Raw genomic sequence first — 24,547 nt, 5'->3', positions numbered from 1 at the left:
CCTAACCTCTTATGTTCCTCCAAATACTCTAGTATTTCCTCTGCCACCTTCACCCCTTCCCCAGCCTCATGACCTTGCATTCCTACCCTGGTGGCAATTGTGAGAGCCACATATACGTATTGTTCCAGCCGGGGAATACATACATATATATATATATATATATATATATATATATATATATATATATATATTTTTTTTTTTTTTTTCCTTCTTCCTCGTAGCCAAGCTCACACGACATTCCTCCAAGGGAGAGTAAAATATGGCCAGGTCGTGAGATGCAATTACCGTCCTGAGAAATGTTAGGTAACCCGTTATTGCCAGGGGTGTAGGGTCCCGACCCTTGGTGGCTACGCTCTACGGTGTAAATGATATTGATGGTCGCTTCTTATTGCTCTGGCGACACACACACACACACACACACACACACACACACACACACACACACACACACACACCACGACCAATGAGAACGACGTCTAATTGGTTGTCGTCTTTGTTGAGTCGTCGCCCCAGTCGTTCTAAGGGCTCTCGGTCAGCAAGTCTCTCTTTGGTCTCTTACTTTCTTGATCATCCTCGGTACTACTCTCTCTCTCTCTCTCTCTCTCTCTCTCTCTCTCTCTCTCTCTCTCTCTCCCCTTGCTCAGCCCCTGATAATGTGACGGCAACCGTGTTGATGCCACGCTGTTAAAACTCCCGGTAAATCTTTTATAAAAGGAGAGCCTTAAATTTCCCTGAGACCTGCTGAAAATTCCGCCCGGTTGAGGAATTTCCAAACTTGTGACAACGGACGGTGCGTATGAAGGGACAGACGAAATCTAGGGAACGTTTGGAAGCAAGTTATTATGACAGTAGACCAGAAGAAGGCGTCTTATATCAGTAATCAGTTCGTGTTTCAGTGGGGATTTTGCTTTCCATTTTCTTTGTCAATTCACACTCAGTGTGGATTGTGCCTCACACGTTTGTTAAAACAGCCAAAAGGGATTTTCCTTCGTAACGTTTTTTGTTCAGTCATTTTCAGTATGACTGTCGCCTCCCTACTCTACGTACTTAACCTATTCAGTAGAGGGATCTCGCCTCCCATTTTCTAGTGGCGACAACAGTTGGCGGCGTCCATTCATGAATTACGTCCATCAGTCACACGCGCCTCGCGCCCGCCCTCGCCACCTCCCTCCCCTGGCCATATATTACCTGCTCACGTTCTTGACGATTAATCATTCCTGGATTCTCGCTAACTCAGCGGCAGCAAGGCACCTCCTTGTACGGCATGTACGTACGAACACGAACACACTCTCTCTCTCTCTCTCTCTCTCTCTCTCTCTCTCTCTCTCTCTCTCTCTCTCTTTCTCCAAGAGAGATAGGTGTGGAAACTCTAAACCTGCAGCTCCTTAACTGAAAACTTACTTCGTACGTAGCTATTTGAGGAAGGTACAAAAAAAAAGGTGGGGTTTGTGTTGAGGTTGGAAGTGGAGGAAGAGGGGCAAGAGGGACGGGGAGGAGGATATTACCAGCCTGGCCCCGGGTGGCACAGGAGTAGAGACCTCCAGGACCCCGTGGGAAACCAACCTGACCTCCTCCTGATCCTCGCCTGACCCTCGCTGACCCCAGACGCGAAGCAGGAGCCCAGAATGTTCCCACACATTATCACACCGTAAGACCCTTCGTGGTTGTGTTCCTGTTAGGTTATTAGTGGTGACCCCGGGTAGTGATTAGGAGGGATGGGTGGTGAGGTGGGAGGACGATAGCTGGGAAATGGTTGGAAAGTAAGATGATTGTCAGGTATAAGGTGATCAGGTAAGTTGGTCTTTCTATCTGGCTTCAGTAGGGATCGAGGCTTTGTTTAGGAAGAGGATCAGTTCATCTCATGGATCGAACGAATAGGAGTTGGCTACGGTGGTTTGGCGAGTCCACTTAGCTCACGAGACTTGTGAAACATCTTGGTAATCAACCTGAGGTCAACCATCCTGCCTGAGTTTCGAGTACTGAGTAAACTTGAGGACCGAAGCGTTTCAAATGATGATTCAGGAGGCAGACCAAAGCGTTTCCGATACCGATTCAAGTAGTAAACCGAAGCGCTCTGAGTGGCGGATCGAACACTAAACCAGCATATTATCTTCCCTTCCCTCTCTCGTACATCTCCAGCGCCACACACACACACACACACACACACACACACACACACACACACACACACACACACATCCAGCCTCCTTCGTCCCCCTGGGAGGCGCCCAAGAGCCTTACAGACAGAACAACTTCCTCAACCTTAACCCCCAACAAGATCAGAGTCTGCCATTAAGATTTATGTCACAAGTTGAGTTCCATGTAAGTTACTGTCTCCCGAGTTTGTTATGATCCCCAATGAACGTTTACGGCCATAACTCTTCTCCGAACTTTGTGGCAAATCCTGATAATTCTTACCGTTTTTATTATATAAGATTAAATCCCGTCTTTTGATTTAACCTTCTGTAATTCTGCCGTCATTATGAACCTTCACACTACTATGTTACAGCTGTACTTGATCAACCCATCATCTAAAGAATCAGAATGATATCTGTTCGCAATGAAAAGTCAAAAAAAGATTCAAAGATTCAGAAGTTTAGAGAATCTCTGAGGCTGACCCTCATACACCATGGGAAAAGTGGAAAGAGTTAAACAAATAATAATAATCAACAACAACAATAATAATAATAATAATAATAATGATAATAATGATAATAATAATAATAATAATAATAATGATAATAACAATAATAACAATAATAATACGTAAATAGACTCCTTACCACTGTAAGTCACTGTGTCAAGCTATTCCTTGAGCTTTGGTCATTAGATATGTCTAGGGTCATCCTCGGTTACATTGAAGGTTTTTGTGTCATTACTTTTCCAGGATTCAAGCAATCCATTTTAAACATGAGAAAGGTATTCTATAGGTCAGTGGTCACGCCCTGACCTAAGAGAATTAGTTGGTGATTTGTGCTTCTGATACACGACCTTGAATACCCTCTACCCCTAATTACAATCACAAGGTCTAAACACTTAGCACCGGATATGAAAAAAATATTCAGTCGATGAGAACACACACACCCTAACGGTGAGGTACTTCACTAAGAACCTTGAACTTTGACACATGACATAACGTGTTACCCTCATCATCACACTGTACGCTGAGAGCCTCTACGTGTATGGAAGTTGCTTGCTCTGTCCTGCAGAAAAAAACCCGAGACGTCCGTTGCATTCAAACAAATCCAAGAAAATCAGGGAACAGGTGCAAGAATATATGCATTTCGGCATCTGATTTGGGTTATTAAAGTCAATGCCAGTATTATAAAGTTATTAGACTTAATGACATCATTGTTCAGGCATCTAAATTTATCATGATTGGAGTTATTAGCATTATTGCCCATGGGAGTTTTACTACCATTGTCAAGGTCTGAGTTACTGCGTTATTTGCCTTATCAACGTTACGAAAGTCGGCTGTGGCGATAACCATTTGTCGTCTGATGGTCGTGTGCTAATGAGTATCGCGAAGTCGTCTGCTTGTGGTCGTTCAGTGTGATCTGTTGCTGGTCGTTTACCAGTCCTTTGTTCGTCGTGTCCTGGTCGTCTGCTAGTCCTCTGCTGATCATCTAGTCGTCTCCTAAGTCGTGGACAGGTCGTCGTCTCCTGGCTCCCTACTGTGGTCGTCTGCTGGTGGGTCGTCGACCACTCGTCCTCTGGCCGGGGCAGATGTTCCCTATTGTTGCTCCTGGTAAGTAATGGCTTTTCGGTGGCTTTTGTTGCGTCTGTTTGGTGTCTGAAAGTTTGGTTCTCGCCGGCCAGACGAATTTTTTGATAACTGATTTTTCTTTCTTTGTTTTTGAGTTTTGACCCCTTTTTTTCTCTCTCTTTTCAGCTGGCTACAAATGGGATGGCTTGTCTTTGCCATTTTCTTGATTTCTTTTTCCTTCTTGGTAAAGGGTATGTTCTATTTTTCTTTCGTTTGAGCTGTGAGTGTGTGAGACTTTTTTTTCCGAGATAATTGTTCTGTCAGCGAGTTTGGCTTTAAATATCTTATATTTTTTTAAACTCACTGTGCTGCTTTTCGGGGCTTTGGGTGTTTTTTAAGTCTAGCTTGAGTAGGGCCACTCGAAATCTACGAGTCCGTATTATTTTCCAGAGCTGGTATGATTTCTGAGAGACCGCTTGGGATTTGAGTCCAAATGGTTGATCTGCATATCTCTTACCATCTGATTTTTCCTGTCGGGAGCAAGGGTTTCCCTGGAGTGGTCTTTGGGTGGGGGCGTCTTCTACCTCCCACAGCCCAGGCTTGGCCTAGGCTGCTCTTGGGACGCTGATCGACCAAACTGTTGGATACCGCGAGCCCCCAAGCGTAGCTCCCCGCCTGCAAGCCTGGAGGGTCTGGTAGGGGGAATGGGTCGTAGACAGGACAATGGATGAAGTCCTGACATTAGATCAAAGTCAATGAATTGGATCAAAGTCCGGGTTCACATCACTCCACAGGGTCTATTAACTTGTAAGCGAAAGAGGATTATATTTCCGCTTGAGCAAGCAGAGAGTAACTTCATTTAACATGCATTTTCCCATCAGGGAAAAGATGCCTCACAGAGAGCGCTGAGCTCAAACAGAAAACCAAGACTGTATATGGTGGGGAACACAGGATCTGTTGTTCGTATGCCGTCGACTTAAAGAGTTATTCTCCACCACCACAGTTCGCTCTCTGACGAAGCATTTCCCCCCCTGGTGGAGATCTGGCCAAGTAATCTGTTGGTGACGGCATCCGGTATGTTCCCACATCCATGGCAGATGGCTCGATCAGGAACACTTTGAAGAAAAACATCTTTCTCGAAGACATCAGTTACTCTTTAAAAACTTTTCATTTCGTTTTCCTGAAGACATCCACCGTCCTTCCGTTATGTCTATAGACAGGAAACTAATGAATAAGTCCCGAACCTTGCAAATTAGATTAATTCTATGATCCTACTTTCAGTTCCCCTGTCCTTCAGTGGCTTAATTTTACATCAGTATGTCTTTCGCTGCAGTAAAATATTTCCAATGATGGATTGGGAAAGACTTTTACCAATTTACTTAATAAACCTTGATACGGTGGATAAGTAGGCCTATAGACAGCAGCCTCACACAGCCTGATTGAGCAGAGGGAAAAGTCTAATTCGTTCTCAGACTGACCTTTGGAGTTACAAGATCCTCCCAGATCAATTTAAAGCATACATGAGGTAAAAGAAATTACCTATTTACATTAATCTTATTACCCCCAAGTCCTTGGAAAAATACAAGCAGTGTGTTCACCTTTTTTCCAGCAGTTTAGATGAACAAATGAATTTCGGTAAAAGACTGGACGTTTCTTGCACGTTCCCCAGCTGGAAAACCTGGCTGTTCTATTCGTTTAAAAGGATGTGTAATGACGTGAAGCCAAAACAACCGTTCTGGTATTATGAAAACAAATGAGATGGGAAACTGGAGTATAATAGACTAGGCTCTGTGAAGGAGTCCTGCATTATTCATATTGGCTTTATTATTACGATTTATAGCCAGTGAGGCGTGGACGACTCGGCTCTTACGCCACAGAGCACAACTGTACGACCTCTGAGCACGAGGGTACGACCCCTGAGCACGAAGGTACGACCCCTGAGCACGAAGGTACGACCCTTGAGCACGAAGGTACGACCCCTGAGCACGACAAGACGACCCTTGAGCAGGACAATTTCGACATTTAAGGGTCAGGTCACGCCATCACACCTACGGATTGTACCGCCTTGCTCATAAGGTTAATACTTAGTAATCCTCGCCAACTACGACAAGCCATTAAAATCCATGGCTAGATTCTTACAGACCTTCAAGAGCCATAGTCAACTGAAGTCTCCTCTGTGTCTCTGGTAGTTAGGGACTCCCGTCACGCACTTGCCCGACTTCCACACGGGCTAATTGTCTTCCTGGGTAATGGTGGGAAGCGTTGGTTGATTGTGTCATACCCTTGGCGACCTCCTCCCCACACCCCACCACCGGTGCGACCCCGCTCCTGCCTCCTCCCCAACAGTTAGGTCCTCCCTCTCCACCTCCTCCTCCTCCCTGCTTCTCCTGGCCTCTCTGTGAGAGCCTTGTCTCTCCTAGCCATCCCCGTCTCTGCTCTCGAGATAACCTACTCATTCCTCCTTCTCCCCCTTCTCCTTTTCCTCCTTCTTTTTTCCCTCCTCCTCCTTCTCCCTACGAAATCCTTCTCCCTAGCCATCCACTCTTCCTCCCCATCGACCATCTCCTCCTTCCCTGCTGCTCTCTCGTCCTTCCCAGCGACCAGTTCTTCCTCTCCATCGACCGTCCCCTCCTTCCTGGTGACCCCACTCCTCCCCGTCCTATTCACTAGGACCCTTACACATGCCCCCGCCCTTCCGAATTCACTGCCAACATTCCCTCATATCCAGCATCCTTTATCATCATCCTTGTCCTATCCTCTGCCAACATTTCTTATCCCATACTTGACCCTTGCCCTCTACAATAATCTCTCATCCACAGCTTACACCATTTCCGCCACTGTGCCAACACCACACACCACCTTTTTTTCACTTCACGCTTTGCCATTCCTCCACTCGTGCCTCGCTTCCCCACACACTGACTATTCCGCCATATCAGCTGGACTCAGAACCTAAATTCCTGGGCATCATAACTCTCTCGGAATTACGCATGGCAGCATGTGTTTATCTCTCTCTCTCTCTCTCTCTCTCTCTCTCTCTCTCTCTCTCTCTCTCTCTCTCTCTCTCAATGTTCACACGGTTGGAAATATATCTATTTACTATGAGACCATTTCTTAATCTTGCTATGGAGAAGGTCTCAAAATATTTTTCCTTTCTGTATCTTTGTTTGTGTGACAGACTCGTTCTACAGTAGTTCGGATTGCTTACAATATCCATCTTAACCTCAATCCATCCATAAGACATAACAACAGTAAGACCCTCTCATGTCTTTAAGTGATTCCTTAATGAATAAACAACCTTAACTAATGTGCTTACAGCCGGTCACCTTGTTCCTAGACGTCACTTATAACTATATGATAACGAGCAATTTTCCTTCATCTTAAATTTGTTATAAAGTTCATAGTTTTGTATTGTCTAGTGTAGCACTTAATGACAGTTGGTGGTAGTTTCCAGTGTTTTATGGAAGAATAATGAAATTTTACGATAAAATACTTAGCGATACTTGTTAATATATGGGAGATAGTACGATAGCATGCATACATACATACACACACACACACACACACACACATACATTAATCAAGCTGTGTGTGTGTAATAACTTGACTGGATATCACAATATCTAATATATAATATTTTCCATAAGCAAATGAAAAGCTCCCAGCCTCCATCATACACATCCTCATCTTATATCTACTTTATTTTTCTTTTTTGTCATCCTTTCCAATCTCATGACCTTTGAACTCTCATTACGCCGGAAACACACGAAAAAAAAACATCAATTAATATGCCTTCTTAACTACCGAGGCCACAATGATTAAACCAGCGGCAAAAACAGAGCTAATGGAAGTTTTTGTTTTTCGTGGGTATGAAGGAATAAAACTGGGTTTTATTGGTGGCTGGAGCTAATCAAAACACGGCCAGGGAGGTCGGCATCACAGGCAGATTAAGTTTAACGCGCGCGCGCGCGCGTGCGTGTGTGTGTGTGTGTGTGTGTGTGTGTGTGTGTGTGTGTGTGTGTGTGTGTGTGTGTGTGTGTGTGTGTGTGGGTGTGTGTGGGTGGTGGGTGCGTGTGGGTGGGTGGGTGTGTGTAGGTGGGTGGGTGGGTGGGTGGGTGGGTGTGTCTGTCTGTCTGTCTGCATTTCAAGATGGAAATAAAGTAGTTGTAGTTTGAGAGAGAGAGAGAGAGAGAGAGAGAGAGAGAGAGAGAGAGAGAGAGAGAGAGAGAGAGAGAGAGAGAGAGAGAGGCGGGGGGGATCACTCCACCACAGAGGTAATTCAACTCGTGCACCTTACAGCGCTGTGTACCCCGAACTGTAGCTGGGTAAGGAAGGCATTTTCAGTGCATTGTTGGTTTTCAAAGCTACACATCGTCGACCATCTTGCGTTGGGGACATTTTTAATGTGAATTCACTGGAGAACCGAGACAGGAAAACAGGGAAAGCATTTTCATGTTACAGTTGGATGTTGAAGCTTAATCACAATGACCATCATGAAAGGTGGAAACATAAGAAGAAGGAGAAGTTGAGGAAGAAGAAGAAGGAGAAGAAGAAGAAGAAGAAGGAGAAGAAGAAGAAGAAGAAGAAGAAGAAGAAGAAGAAGAAGAAGAAGAAGAAGAAGAAGACGGAGAAGAAGAAGAAGAAGAAGAAGAAGAAGAAGAAGAAGAAGAAGAAGAAGAAGAAGAAGAAGAAGAAAAAGAAGAAGAAGAAGAGGAACGAGAAGAAGAAGAAGAAGAAGAAGAAGAAGAAGAAGAAGAAGAAGAAGACAATAATAAGACAAAGTAAATGAGAAAAATCAGAAGTTTGCATTTAATGGGGTTAAAAAGATAAAGATAAATGAAAAGGAAAGTAGAAGACGAAACAGGAAATAAAGAGAATTATGATAAGCTAATGGAAATACATGAAGAAGAAAAAAACAAAACCAAAAAACGTCTGTATCAACCGAGAGGAATATAAGGACCCAGAACAGAAAACGAAGGAGAAAAATAGTATAAGAGAACACTTTTAATATGAGCTGTGAGCTGCCTCACTCGAAGGCAGCAACTGAGCCTACACTGACTGCTTGAGCATTACAAACGAGTCTAATTCCTGGGGCCAAGCTGAGAATTAGTGGCCTCCACTCTCCAGTCTTGGTAGCACAAACGCGAATGTATTTTATTTCATGACTAGAAAACAGAAACACTCTTCTATAAGGAGAGGCGATAGAAACCTTCGTACTATGATATAAAAGTCGTCCACTACAAAGAATGTACACAAAAATCTTGTACATTTCACCTCTTAGATATAAAAACTCTCTTGTACAAGAATAGGTGACAGACATCTTTATAGAATTCATGAATTCCTTACACTCTAATGAGACAGCTTATATATATATATATCCAGCCCTTTCTTCATTATGACAATGTAACGAGGGCAAAATAAGAGGAAATGGTTAGACTGAATCTGCAAGAGTTAAGGAGATTATTTGATTATGTTTTCCATCAGTATATATCTATGAAATGATGTTATTCATGATATGTATTGAAAACTTGCCATTATTGGAAATTATTCAAATGTGGCTTTACTCCCTCTGATCTGTGTTTCAAGCCATGATCTTTGTCCACGTGCATAAAAGCCTCAGTAACTTCCACATGACACAGATGCTAGCAAGTTTCACCCACGAGGCAAGAAAACTTAAATTACTTCTTTCAGTTGACGAAAGAATTAGACTTTAGAGTGAATATGCATCATCGCTAAATCTATATATGTACGCCATCGTACCATCCTCTTCACAGGTCATATAAATGAAACGCAAGAAAACGAGGGAATGTATATATATATAACCCAGCTGGGGTATGTATCCCAGGGTGGGGAAAGGCTACATGCATAATCAACAAGGGAGAATTTTGCCTCCTCCAGGGAGCCAACTCATCCAAGTATGAGCATTAGGAAGCGGACAGGGCAAGCCTGATGCGCCCACCCTCAAGGCATAGCATTATAACCCATCTCGTTACCTTCTATAAGAGTGTTTTTTTATCCTTCTTCTTCCCTCACTTCGGCATTATTAGCATTATTAACATTAGCGTTATTAACACTTCTCAATTTCTTAGCCCAAAGTCGAATATTTGTATTTTTACCTGAAGATCCGCGCTGGAATTAAGCAGTAGACCTCAGGTTATAATCATATATTTCAAATATTCTAAGAAAGTATTTCTTTTTATGAGGGAAGAAATATTAATTAGCCTCTTGTTACATATACATTAATAAGTTTTGGTGTTATGGAACTTATATCATTCTTACATAAGACACTTTCCTTATATGAACTCATGGTTTTGATAGCAAACTGGTGCCTGTGGTGTGTTGTGAGGTAACGTCACGGTAAACTCAACCAGTGTTGTGACGGTGACGACACCAGACACTCCACTAGTGCTGTGATGTTACGACACTGGAAACTCTACCAATGCTGAGATGTTACGACACTGGAAACTCTACCAGTGCTGAGATGTTACGACACTGGAAACTCTACCAGTGCTGAGATGTTACGACGCTGGAAACTCTACCAGTGCTGTGATGTTAGGACACTGAAAACTCTACCAGTGCTGAGATGTTACGACGCTGGAAACTCTACCAGTGCTGAGATGTTACGACACTGGAAACTCTACCAGTGCTGAGATGTTACGACACTGGAAACTCTACCAGTGCTGTGATGTTAGGACACTGAAAACTCTACCAGTGCTGAGATGTTACGACGCTGGAAACTCTACCAGTGCTGTGATGTTACGACACTGAAAACTCTACCAGTGCTGAGATGTTACGACGCTGGAAACTCTACCAGTGCTCTGATGTTACGAAACTGGAAACTCTACCAGTGCTGAGATGTTACGACACTGGAAACTCTACCAGTGCTGTGATGTTACGACACTGGAAACTCTACCAGTGCTGAGATGTTACGACGCTGGAAACTCTACCAGTGCTGAGATGTTGCGACACTGGAAACTCTACCACTGCTGTGATGTTACGACACTGGAAACTCTACCAGTGCTGAGATGTTACGACGCTGGAAACTCTACCAGTGCTGAGATGTTACGACACTGGAAACTCTACCAGTGCTGAGATGTTACGACACTGGAAACTCTACCAGTGCTGTGATGTTACGACACTGGAAACTCTACCAGTGCTGTGATGTTACGACGCTGGAAACTCTACCAGTGCTGTGATGTTACGACGCTGGAAACTCTACCAGTGCTGAGATGTTGCGACACTGGAAACTCTACTAGCGCTGAGATGCAATGAGTGAGACAAATCCTATATATATGATGTTACCTAATCACAAGAGACAATTTGGAGAAATTTATCACCATTCAATCTGTAAATCATTTTCATGCGGTTCACAGTTGCCATACATATCTATCCATACATATCTTTTTCCTACACTTTACCCAAGTCAATGGAACTCTTTACCAAAAGCTCTTGCGTCGAAATCTGTTATCAAAAAGTATGTTGTCTTAATCCACATTAAAATGAAAATATACTACTAATAACCGAAGCATTAAATGTGACCTCGACATATCAGCAATATTTTAGTGCCAGTCAGGTGAGAACTGGGCTCGAAAGGTCATTTATACAATTCTCAAAGCGATGACTTTGACCTTTATTTCAAGGTGATTATATCACACTTGGTGACAAATGGTATTTCTCGAAAGGTTAGCAGGATCCGATTTTTTAACAAGTAACGGGCGACTGGTCACCTTTGTGATGGAAGAGAGAACACGTGGAGGAAGAAAAAGAGAATGAAGGATAAGAACAACTGAGATGTGATAAGAATAATAACAATTCTTTACGTCATCAGGAAGGGAAAAAAGAAGGCTATACACAATCATCAAATTCAACAGAAGAAAGCAATGCTACTGAAGGTATATATATATATAACAACATGAGAAACTAAAACGATAATGAATAAAAAAAGAATGAAAGAAACATCAAAATTCTAAGGAAATATTGCATTAGAAAATGGAGAGACTGTAAAAGTCGAAGTCTGTGCCCCCAAAAAACACACACAATACATTCATTATCGGAAATTATAGCGCCACTCAAGTCGCTCATTGGCGAGACTTCAACAAGAAGAATAGAATAAAAGGCACAAAAGAAACCGTATGGGCTTCAAATATCCTTTGAACGGCGAGAAGTTTGCGAGTGTCGTGTGTGTAAGGCCATGCATGGGTTTGGGTGAGGAAATGGCTTCCGTCTCACAGCACAGGAAGACAGATTAGGTGGATAATAGGCGAGGTAATACGTCAGGACAAGAGGTGGAGGAGCAGTGTGTACACAGTCAACACGAGGCAGACAATGAGAGGGACTATCTTGATGAGATGTGGGTGCAACGGAGAGGAAGACCAGAGACCGGATGGAGGAAGAGGAGCATAGACAGCAGGTAAGTAACTACGGACGGAGATGAAAACCCAGTTTTCAAGAATAGTCTTTTCAGTATCAGTGAAATGTAATTATTGTTAGAAAAACATGATAAATTCCCTCACAAGTGCAAACAGAAATGAGGACTGAGTGAGACAAGGGAGACTGTCTTGTACACTGCAGAGAAGAGGTCACGTTGAGTGTTATCCTCCAAGCTCAGCCAAACAGACGGATGATGAAGATCTTATGTGTATATCATGCTGTACTGTGTGTGTGTGTGTGTGTGTGTGTGTGTGTGTGTAGAAATGTTGCTACGGGTGTATATCAGGCTCAGGAAACACTGGGAGACACCAGTCATATCTAACACTGCAGAAGAATGAGAAAGGAGTGACGTCCAATGCCCTCATTGGCTCTCCTTCACAGCCAAACAGCCAATCACCACTTCCCGTCCATTCTCCTGCTCCACCCTCCTTCCCCCCTCCCCGTTTTTTTTCACCTTTTCTATCGCTTTTTCGGTCGTAGTTAAGAAACGCCAGGTTATCAGAACGGTCCGGTAGAATTCCAGATTTCCGAAGTTTATTTCTCCATTTTCCGAGTTTCTTGTGCCATGCTAAGCCAATCGCTGCGGCGGCTGTCGGAGCTTAGTCGAGCCGGGAAGATGGCTTGGACGATCTGAGGGTCAATTTCATATCTTGTCCAAGCAGGTGTGAAAATTATAACGTGCCTCCCCAAGGTACCAGAAACCTCCAGCCACCTTTCCAAAAAGCTTAGGTCACTAAAGCCACCTGAGGAGAGTGTGGACGGAGGGAAGGCCGACGTGAGCGATAGATCTGGAAATAATAAGAATAATAACGATGCCGCCCGCTGTTTTTCCGGTAGGGAGGCCTCGAAGGCGTTCCTGCTTTCCTTCTCCCTCCACCTGCAGAGGGACTCCCGACCTTACAGCACCCGAACCTCACGGTCGAAAATCGGCATGACCTTCTCCCTCGAGCCTTCTCCTCGGCCGGAGTAACTTTCAGTGTTTAGGACCAAGTCATATCCGGCCTCGTTGTATTTTTTCCGTGAAATGTACATAAACATAAATGGAAATTGGCACACACGTCATGGACAGATCCATAAAGTTCCAGAGGGGAGCAATGCAAGGCAAGGGGAGCCAGAGCCGGGTGAGGGAACCTGCGGACCGCACCCGCACGCGCCGCCGCTGCCGCACTCACAAATTATGCTCGATTGCGGTGTTTGTTTCGCCAATTTCACGTTAAAAATCGCAAAATACATTTGCACGTCGCTGGCAGCCGCCACAACGATTTTACCTTTTTTATACTTCGCTCCGTAAATGCTCTGACTCGGGGCTTTGATTTTTAGTTTATGTATGGGCGGGCTTGCGCGTGCGCACTGGTATGTAAATGCTTGGGTACGCGCGCGCGCGCACACACACACACACACACACACACACACACACACACACACACACATATGAACAAATAAATATTAAACAAGTAATAATATATACATACATACGTAGCCAACACATACAGAAATAAAAAGAGATGGACAGGCGGACACATCGTGAGACAGAGTGTGGAACAGACAGGCACACAGACAGGTATTAGTGAAGGAAGATAACCATAAAACGAAGCCAACCTGAGTCTACGATCCGCGAGTAAGACCATCGTCCTCCTAGGTCAGTTCACGTAGCCTCTCCAAACCAGTACCTCCTCCTTTCCTCCCCTCCGATCTCCCACAGTACCAGTTAGACACTCCCCACTTATGCTCCCCATCTCCCAGGTACTCAGGCCCATCTGAACCCACGTAGCGAATCCCAGCAATGCACTAATACGACTCTTCAACGCAAGCTCTCGTGTTGTAAAGTCATACAGCCCCTCGATGCCTAATCCAGCAAGGAGGCACCAACCTCGCCAGCAAGTGGGAGTTGGGAGTTCAGGGTGGAGAGGCTGGGAAGCGGCGGCGGGCAATATGGTCGGCAAACACTTCACCCTCGTACCTCCGCTCCAGCCTAGCCGTTCCGAGGGCCAGGCAGGATTATACCATTGTTTCCTTAGGATCAAGAGGAGGATGAGGGCCCACGAGGGGAGGAGCAGGAGGACCAAGGTGGTGGTGTCGTCGAAGTGTGGAGTGGGTCAGGAGGGAGGGCGGGTGGGTGGTTCCCCGTCGGAAAGAGGGGGAAGGAAGGGTGTGTGTGTGTGTGTGTGTGTGTGTGTGTGTGTGTGTGTGTGTGTGTGTGTGTGTGTGCACTTTAGAGCACGGGAGAGAGGGGAGGTGTTGGTTTGATATGATAGTGTGATGACAGGTGAAGCCGTCGAGTGTGGTGGTGTTGCTGGAGCAGGTGACCATCCTTCGGTCTTCGTGGTGATGATGGTGGAGGAGGTAGTAGTGATGATATATATACAAGGTATAGTTTACTGCTTAAAAGGAAATATAACGGTCTAAAAACAACCACGATAAATTTAAGAATCCAAAGCAATGAAATGCAAAGAGCCTACGTAAGTTAAATAAATCACCATATTAAATCCCAGATATCAAAGCAATATATCCAAGAGATCAACGTAATGATTCCAAGATCCCAGTACGATATATCCAAGAAATCAACACGATAAATCCAAGAGGCAACCGCAATAAATCCAGAAATTCAATGCAATAAATTCAAGAGGCCAAAGTAATAAATCCAAGAACCTAATGCAGTAAATTCAAGAAATCAATACAATAAATCCAAGAAGTCAACGCAATAAATCCAAGAAACCCTCTCAACCAATCCAAGAAACTACGCAATAAATCCAAAACATTTCAACATGATAAATTCAAGATGCCATAGCAACAAATCCACGAAACCAACTTCATGAATTCAAAACAAGAAGCACATTAAATTCCAGAAATCAGATGGTAAATCCAAGTACTCAACACGATAAATCCACGTATTCAAGATGCTAAATCCAAGAAGAGAATACAGTAAATCCACAAAGCCACTACACACTAAGATGGACCACCTCCCACCAAACCACTCCCTCCCACCTCGAGAGATCCCTTTAAAGGGTCGTGTGTTGATATTACTTAGAAAAGAGAAAGAACACAGAAGTGTTCGGCTGTCCCAGGGGCCAGATTAGTGGCGATGGCGACAACTTAAGGCAAATGTGTTTGCTTTGGCAAGGCAAATGAGCTCATTTCGCGGCGAGGGAGGTCGCGATTGCCGTATATTTCGCGAGTGAAGCACTATATCATCCCGAGTGCTGATTAATCTAATAATCAGCTGATATGATTAATATATCTTCACGGTGGGGGGGGGGGGGGATGAAGTCGCTTGATCAACAGCAATGAAGTATCGATTTGGTTAACGAGACCTGTTAACGGGAAGGATTCTGGTTAACGAGAGGGGTTTTTGGCTAACGAGAGGGGTTTTGGTTAACAGGAGGGGTTTTGACCAACTAGACGGGTTTCGGATAAAGAGACAGATTTGGAATGGGTTAGACAGACCGGATTTGGAATTACTGTAATGATATTTACCGTCGCATTACGTTGCTGTCATGCAGTTTATTACAGCATTTTATTCAGCGTGTCCATTACACAGATCATTCAGAATTTACATATGACATAATATATTTTATGTATAGTCCATCACTCTAAATAAATCGTAAAATAAATCATCTATCGTGCAAAGAACAAATCATAAATGGTTTCTATAAGGAGAGATATTAGAAAAAAAAAAATTCTGAGTAGTTCTCAAACGTTCCGTTGATGATCTTTTGGGACGATTAAAAGTAAACCGCTATAGCCGAGGACCTTCCAGAGGTGTTCTGCTGGAACCCAAAAGAGAGACAAACATAGACAGAAAGACTGGCAGACACATACACAGACAGCTAGGCCATACCAACACCTGACTTGTGGCTTCGTTTCTTCTTACAGAAATGGTCTATTTAGATGTGACTTAAGAGACAAGAAAATTTCATAATTTTTTTCTTTATTACCACGTATATGGACCTTATTACAACGTATATGGGCCTTATTACCACGTATATGGACCTTATTACAAGGTATATGGACCTTATTACCACGTATATGCACCTTATTCACTTTCCCTCAGATATACCGAGTCTTTACTTCACGTTCCACATGAAGACCATTTTTCTCCTTTCCCTCAAACAGGCAACCCCGTCCACCATCTCCGTCCAGACATGACTCATCCTTGTCTGTCCATCACAGAGACGTACCTCCACTGCCTCCCAGTTAGAGACACTCGCTTCACTGCTCCCATGTCACAGACAACTTTTCTTTCTCTACCAACCACACAAAAAAACTGCCTCCCTCTTCCACTCTCCTCCACGTGGACAATTCTTTTTTTTTCTTTCTCTTCCCATCCCACATTTCCCATCCGTTCCATCCCTTCTCAGTCGCAAGAAGAACCCTTTCCTTCATCCCTTTCATACAAAACAACCCCACCCCACCCTACCCCACCCCAGCCCTCTCTCTCTCTCTCTCCCTCATGAAGATAACCCTTCCCTCCCTCCTCCCCAGTTCCTTCCTGACGCTGTGAAAGGTCTTCACCCACGGACCTCCGGCATGTTCCGCCACACAGCTTCTCTCTCAGCTGAACCCACCTCCCAGTAGCCTGCCTCACCTCACAACAGTTTCCTCCTCAGTTCTTCTTCTTCATCCTCTCCTTCTGTTTTCTCCCTTCTTCTTCTTCTTCTTCTTCTTCTTCTTCTTCTTCTCTTCTTCTTTAACTACTACTGTATTCATCCTAGGTTCACCAGGGGACTCTAAGTACTCTCCCTCTTCCTCTCCTCTCCTTACCCACCACCCTGGGCTGGTCATCGCCAGGGGAGTCTTGTTTCATTGGTAAAATACGTTTCGCGCTTAGTTACCGCGGCTTTTATGTCACGCTTCCGCAGCTATTTCTTCTCTCGTCCTGTATCCCGTACTGTTCCTTGTGAAATCTCTTTTACTCCTCTTTAATCTTTCGTTCTCATCTCCTTTAGGTAATTTACCCTTTTTTTCTACCTCATTTCACATCTTTTATCTTATTTTCGTTCTTCTTCATTATATCTTTACCTTTAATTTGTAGAGGAAGATAACATAATTACTATACTTTTCTTCCTTTCCTAAACCATTCACTTCGTCCTTCCTCTTTCACCATCATTAACTACCTCTTCCCTGTACAGAAGTTCCTTACTTCTATCCTTTCCCTCACCCTCAGTATGGCGACCTGTCCGGCAAAAAATAGAAAAAAGTACCTTATCTTCTCTTCCACCATCCTGCCTTGTGAGCCAGGACTCATTCATCCATGCTCACTTATGCATTAACCTTTCCTTGCCACCAGACTCATCGTCCCCTCCTGCTGAACTGCCAAACCTCGAGCTGGCATCCCTCCGCTTCACTAACTAGAACTCTTCACTCCTTTTCCAACAATGCTTCATATGGCATTACTTCTACCACCTCCAGGCTGGTACACACCCTAATACTAGCACTAGCAAGTATTTCCTCTTTTAGATAACCCTTAGCCTTAACTCTCTTCCTTGTGACTCAGTTAGCCCTCATCTCCTCCTGGTAACATTAGATGATACTCACCTCCATAACATCAGCTGGTGATGAACTCCTGACGCCGAGCCAACTTGGCAATCATTACCTCAACTGCTCTCAGCTGACAAGATCCCCTTAACCTCAGAGGATTTTTCTTACTATATTGCTACTTAAACCTTTCCTGCCAACTCCAGTCATCTCGTACCCACAGCTACTCACTCCAGGAGGCTACTGTTCTTCCCTTTCCCTACCCTGATCCAGAGTGGTCCCCATCTTCTCTTACCAGCTCCAGCTTACCCCCTAGCTGGTCCTTACCACCTTCAACTGATCCCAGGTGGCTCTAACCACCTCCTACTGACCTAATGTCTGGCTCTTGAACCCTCTCCAACTGACGGCGTCATGAACTCACCGAGGACGAAGCCATCCTTGGCCCATTGGACGCGGCCCGCCTGGTTCCCGACCTCACACTTGATGATGGCGACGCTGCCCTCGATCACGTGCTGATCCTTAGGCGGCTTGCGGAAGTGTTGTCGCTGCTGGCCCCAGGCTGTGTGTGGAGAGAGACGGAGAGAGAGTTTTTAGCTTCAGTTCTTTTGGTGCACGGGAGAGAGAGAGAGAGAGAGAGAGAGAGAGAGAGAGAGAGAGAGTAAAAAGAGAGAGAACATCAGAGCTCGTCTATAAACATGAAAGAAATTTCTATATTTGTTTTAATGTTGCTAAAATGGGCCATGAATTTATCACCTCTAACCGGTTTACGCCTTTCATCATGGCTTAATATGTAGAGGATGATGGTGTTGTATAGAGGCTGGTTTATTCAACGACTCATATATATATATATATATATATATATATATATATATATATATATATATATATATATATATATATATATATTTTTTTTTTTTTTTTTTTTTCATGCATATTCGCTATTTCCCGCATTAGCGAGGTAGCTACCATATATATATATATATATATATATATATATATATATATATATATATATATATATATATATATATATATATATATATACATTAAACTGATATTTATCCTATTAAATCTACTACTTTCATACACATACAGATCTTAAAGGTACGTGCTGTAAGACAGCCCAACACAGATGATCAAGAAATAGTACGCACGACCGACTCGTCTGCCCAAATTACTAAGACCTTGACTGCAACAATAAAATTACTACAAATTTCCATAAATTCTCCCAGCAATTTACACAGAGAACGACATAATATTGCGGAGGTTCAAGATATAACACAGTCAGAATGAACGTTATCCAGTTTCTGATAGTGAAAGGAAAGAAGGAAAAAATAGGAGTTTGGTTTCAGGGTGGTTTGGGGTTGTCAAAGGATGGAGGGAATTACACGAAGGAGCCTCAGTGGAAGTGGGAGGGAAGAGGAGGGATGGAGTGGGAGCAGGAATGAAACAGAAGGATGGAGGAGTGGGAATGGGAGGGGGAAAGCAGATGGATAGAGGACTGGGAGTGGAAGGTATGCTGAGGGATAATGGGAGTGGAAAGGAAGGGGAGAGGCAGAGGACTGGGAAAGGGGATGGAAGCAGAGAGACGGAAAAGCTAGGAGCTGAGAAGTGGTGGGAGTGTCAGCTGGTCTTGTACAGTGGTGGTGGATGTCAGGTGGTCTCATCCAGTGGTGTTGGACGTCAGGTGGTCTCATCCAGTGGTGGTGGATGTCAACTGGCCTCATCCAGTGGTGGTGGATGTCAGCTGGTGCCATCTCGTGGTGGCGGGTGTCAGCTGGTTTCATCAAAACAGGGGAGCGTCAGCTGGTCTCATCTAATGGAATAGTGGACCGTCAGGTGAAAGGAAGACTTGGTGAAGGGGGAAGACAATGGAACGTAAGGTGGAGAAACAGTGTGAGGAGGGAGAGAAGAAGAGAAGGAGAGAGAAGGAAAAGAAGTGTGTGCATGTGTGTGGAATAGTTATGGAGGGTAAAGAAGAGAGGAAGATGGAGTCTGGAGGGACTCAGCTTCAGGGAAAAATGGATATCAAATGGGAAGAGCAGGAAGGATGGAGACGATAAAGAGCAGGTACGAGAGACAGGAAGAAAGAAGGAAAGGGACGTCAGAGGGAAACAGAGGGGAAGAAGTGTGCTTCCTCTGGAGGACAATACGCGGTAAAACCAGTTAACAGAAGACCTGATGGCCTAAGACGAGTTCGTTTCTGGGGAATAATAATAGTTTCCTAAATGTATATAGATGGAGAGGATGATGGTATAGAAGGTAAGAGGAAGTAACATGGAGGACCAAGTGAGGTGTAGAGCCTTCGGCAGGGCGGGGTTATAACGGGAATCTTAATTACAGGTCACCACCTTTGTTTCACCCCAACGGCTGCACAAAAGCAGGGCCGGCGACACTCCCAGCCTGGGACTGGAGAAACTCCTCCATCCACCGTCACGTAAACTCAGGGTAAACCAAGACTAAAAAGCTGTAAACTGGTGGTGAGTTTCAGATCAATCCCAAATATATTCTAAGTGAGTTAGAAATACGATTGAAATGAAGTATGGATAAAATGTGAACACATGCCAAGGATGAGTAACATAGTGGTCTTACCTAGATAAACACCATTTAAAATCTGAGTATACTCAAGGCAACTTATAGTGTATACTGTAATACCTAAAAGAAAAACGTTTTGGCTTTATAAAAACTATAAATGATAAAAATGTAAAGCTTGCGTTCTTCACGTGATGGGACTTAAAAGAAAAGAGCCATATATATTCTATATAAACCAGAAGGGACGAACGCCAGACACTTTTCCTTGTTTTTGTTTGAGCTGCTGATCAGAACGACAATGTGTGGGGTGTTGAACGACTCGTAAGGGCGTCGTGTTAGTGTGGGAAGCGCAGACAGGGTCAATACTATCTTCATTCCCATAGGAAGGGCAAGGATTTAAAGGTAGAAAAAAATAGGGACACCAAAGCTGATATAAAAAATACACACTACTTCACTACCATTTTTCTAGACGTGACGTAATGGCTCAAACTGGGAGAGGGAGATGAGAGAATCTGGATGGAAGGGAGTGAAAAGGAGTGGAGGAGAAGGAGCTGGAGGAAGATTCTATACACAAGACGAAGAGTAAAACACAGTATTATAAGAGGAGACGATGAGAGGAGCAGAGTAAATGGGTGAATGAAGAGATGAGAAACTCCAAAAAGGAGAGGGGATATTAGGAAGAAAGGGATCGAAAAGAGAGAGCGACTCGGATGGTAGAGAGAGAGAGAGAGAGAGAGAGAGAGAGAGAGAGAGAGAGAGAGAGAGAGAGAGAGAGAGAGAGAGAGAGAGAGAGAGAGAGAGGGTGGGAGGGAGAGAGGGAGGGAGACAGAAGAAGCCTGTTAACAGTAATTTCATTACCAGTCCCTCGATAATTGCCTTAAGAGAACGCGGATTCCTTTTCACGGGGACGAAATTAAGCGGCTTTTTGCATCTCCGACTCGTTCGACCTTTTCCTGCCTTCCAGATCGTCTGTCTCAAGATATTAGTATGATAAGTTCGTTTTACGCTTCTTGAGTTCTGGGTTTTCCTATCTTCATATCTTTTGTGTCTTACATTATCTTCTTTTTTTCCTTAGAGTTTAACGCTATTCACTTCTTCATCTCGCCAGCCACGCAAATTTTTGTTCCCTCTTTATATTTTTTAAACATCATCATGAGTTTCTACAGGAGCATCATACATCACGTTTTCTTCTCGGTCCCGTTACTCAGACAACACTTTCTCGTTTTTTAAGCTTCAAAATACCATTAGAGTATTTTTTCAAATTACTTTAATTCCGACCTCACATATCATACTTGTGCATGTAACATCTTAAATGGTTATTTATCATCCAACATTCGAGGAATGAGGAATAATCCTTCAGATGTAAACCTTTTGGAATGACCCTCACAACATGTAAACTACACTGGATCATCCGAGAACGATATATACCCGAGGGAACGCGGTTTACTTACTGTAAAATTGGCGTAGTGATGCCAGTGGGAAACAAAAATTTTTTCCTCCAGTATTTTCTTTTACCTTTTTTGTTTATGGGGGATGGAAGGTGGAGGAGGCGGGGGGGAGGAAGGATCTTTATTTTGTCTTTCTTTCTTTTTAAGTAGATTTCTTTAGACATTTGGTCAAAGACTTTACAAAGGCCTATTTTTTTTCAGCTATAAGTTTACGGCAGTTTTTTCTTCTTTCTCTTTTCTATTAACAATTCCAAACTGCGTTCAGATTTATTTCACGAATTAGACTTTCGCAGTGTGACCCCGCACTCTTACGTGGCGTGAATATAATAATGGTTCGCCAGAATTATATTTTTCATGTGACGTATAATTTTACTGATGTTCGACTCGTTCTGACGGAACTCAAGTTCGGTAGGGCGCATCGCATCCTCCCCAGTTCCCAGCTCCCTCCCCATCCTACTGCCCTATCCTCTTCACTCCCCACGTCCGACGTCAGAAACGGAAGCTCTTCACTCTCCCCAAGCCTTAGGAAACGGTGTCACCCCAGCTCCTCATCCTACCCTACACTCGGGGCAGGATGCCTTCATCTCTCTTACCTTACCATACCTTACCTTACCATACCTTACGTTACCCATGGAATGGTACCTCACCAGCACACTTTACCTTACCCATGGAATGGTGTTCCCCCAAAACCTCTTACCTCACACATGGAACAGATCCCTCCAGCTCCTTTCTTACAATACACATGGAAGGGAACCTTCCCAGCCCCCTTACTTTACCCAGGGGACGACCCTACACACGGAACGGTTTCTCTCCCCTTCCCCTCCACTTCCTCCCCCTCCTCCCCATCCCCGTCTCCCAAGAACTGCGGAACACCAATCCAGGAGGATCATGAGAAAACCATTGGACCAACAACTTGCCAATAAAACAGATCCTGGGAAGTGGGACGACCGTGGCCGATCTTAGCGGGAGTTTGTGGCCAGAAGACAGATTATATGCATAACTCATACTGGGGAGAGAAGAGAGGTGGGGAGAGAAGAGAGGTGGAGAGAGAAGAGAGGAGGGGAGGAGAGAAAGAGAGGAGAAATGGCTTAGGAGAGAGGGAGAGAATTAGAAACAAAACTGAGACGTGAAACAAAGAGAGGGACAGCAAAAAACGAAGAAAACCCAACTGTTTAGATTTAAAAATCTTAACTTTTCACATCCACACGAGGCACACCAGCACACACCCCACACAAACTCCCTCCATTACATACACACACACACACACACACACACACACACACACACACACACTCACCGGGAATCCTCCTCTGCCTGTCATTTCAAACCACTTCACAAGCCGGGTTTATGGAGGGCATCTCCTCGACGTAGGGCAACCCCATCAACTGGCATAATACCAACGACGATCACAAACAAAACACACTCTCTAGCCTGTGAGCACCCGACGGATCTGATCAAAGGCCTCGAATATTATCTGACACACACACCAGGTGAGAGATAATTAACCTGTGATTGAACCAGAGAGCTTGGATCTATATGTATTCCTTCCGCAGTGGCGTGGGGCCTGAGCCTGGTCGTCAGCATAGCAGATGACGAAGTCGTATGGTGTGTAGGAGTGTGGGAAACCGCATCCAAGGTCCCTTGCTAATGACCGGAGTTAGATTATATCAATGATCATTAATCACGAATCAACTCTTAATATCGAATCATTAACTATAGACTGGTTGGTGTTTTTGTATCACTCACGTGAGTGGCCGGCTAAGCGGGTCGTAATGATGGGTGATTAGGTCCAGGCTTGGGATGAAATGGAGGTAGTTACTGTTCTCCTGATGGTCATTAAGACTGTGGTTGAAATATTGGGGTTAGATCCCCGAGTGTTGCCTAAAGCTTCCACCAGAGGGGGAATCGAGTCTCATATATTCTTTTAAGTTGTGTTTTCTTCATTTCTCCCAGAACTAAGTATAGGTATACTGTATAGTTAACGGTATAGGCATACTGTATAGGTATAGGTATACTGTACAGGTATACTGTATAGGTATACTGTAGGTTTAGGTAACAAAAACATATTGAAAGAAATTGTTTTTAAAAAGATGAGAGTAGAACAAAATTATGTCTCCGTCTCGTGTATGCGGAACGGAGGCGTGACGGATAGAGAGAAGAGAGAGAGAGAGAGAGAGAGAGAGAGAGAGAGAGAGAGAGAGAGAGAGAGAGAGAGAGAGAAACACACTTACAGACACAACAAAGGGACAGCTATACACAAAACAGAACAACAGACTGCCAGAGACACACGTGGAGCCAGTTCAAAACACACGTAACGAGGGAAAGTCCTCGCCTGAATCAGGGGCCTAAACCAAACCTGACTCCACCTGTGTGTGGCTTAACGAACGCTCGCCTCCCCCACTCACTTCAGCAGGTGCAGCGCGGGTACTCTCACCCCCACTGTTTATATAGGGCAAGTAATTAAACAGACACCACCGCCGTATCATCCACTTCAGATAAGAAATGATTTCACAGAAGCCAGCCGGTCACCATGGCAAGCTTAATGATACCTTTATTGATGTATCTTCCCATGAACCCAGATTATACACACACACACACACACACACACACACACACACACACACACACACACACACACACACACACATACATATACACACACACACACACACACACCCTAAAGGTGGGGTCGCCAGAGAGTTAATGAGATTTGGTCATATACGCACGGGGAAGGGGTTCTCTGAGGCCGTTCGCTGCTCACGTATCACACAGGCTTTCATCATACAGGAAAGCTGGGTTCAACGACCCCTATATGCTTCATGCTATCATCTTAGTGACATGGACGAGTCGGGATGCTAAACTATCCGCACGTAGCTCGTAACAAACTGACCTAAACAAGGGGAGTGACTTGCGTCCATCATAAAAGACAAATGGATGTATATGAACTGGTGAATTGTGG

The 24,547-nt window shown here is 44.2% G+C and overlaps 1 protein-coding gene across 5 annotated transcripts in view; it reads right to left on the bottom strand.

Annotated features, from left to right (window-relative positions):
- Positions 1-24,547, bottom strand: part of LOC139757760 (nephrin-like) — a 400,579-nt gene that overhangs the window by 215,237 nt on the left and 160,795 nt on the right. For all 5 annotated transcript variants that reach the window (XM_071678535.1, XM_071678538.1, XM_071678537.1 and 2 more), the window contains one exon: positions 18,030-18,167. In XM_071678535.1, coding sequence (XP_071534636.1) covers positions 18,030-18,167 — 138 coding nt within the window. The remainder of the gene's footprint in view (positions 1-18,029; positions 18,168-24,547) is intronic.

This window comes from Panulirus ornatus, chromosome 28 (assembly GCF_036320965.1).
Source record: "Panulirus ornatus isolate Po-2019 chromosome 28, ASM3632096v1, whole genome shotgun sequence".
NCBI classification, from domain to species: Eukaryota; Metazoa; Arthropoda; class Malacostraca; order Decapoda; family Palinuridae; genus Panulirus; species Panulirus ornatus.
This window is presented reverse-complemented; position numbering and strand designations above follow the sequence as displayed.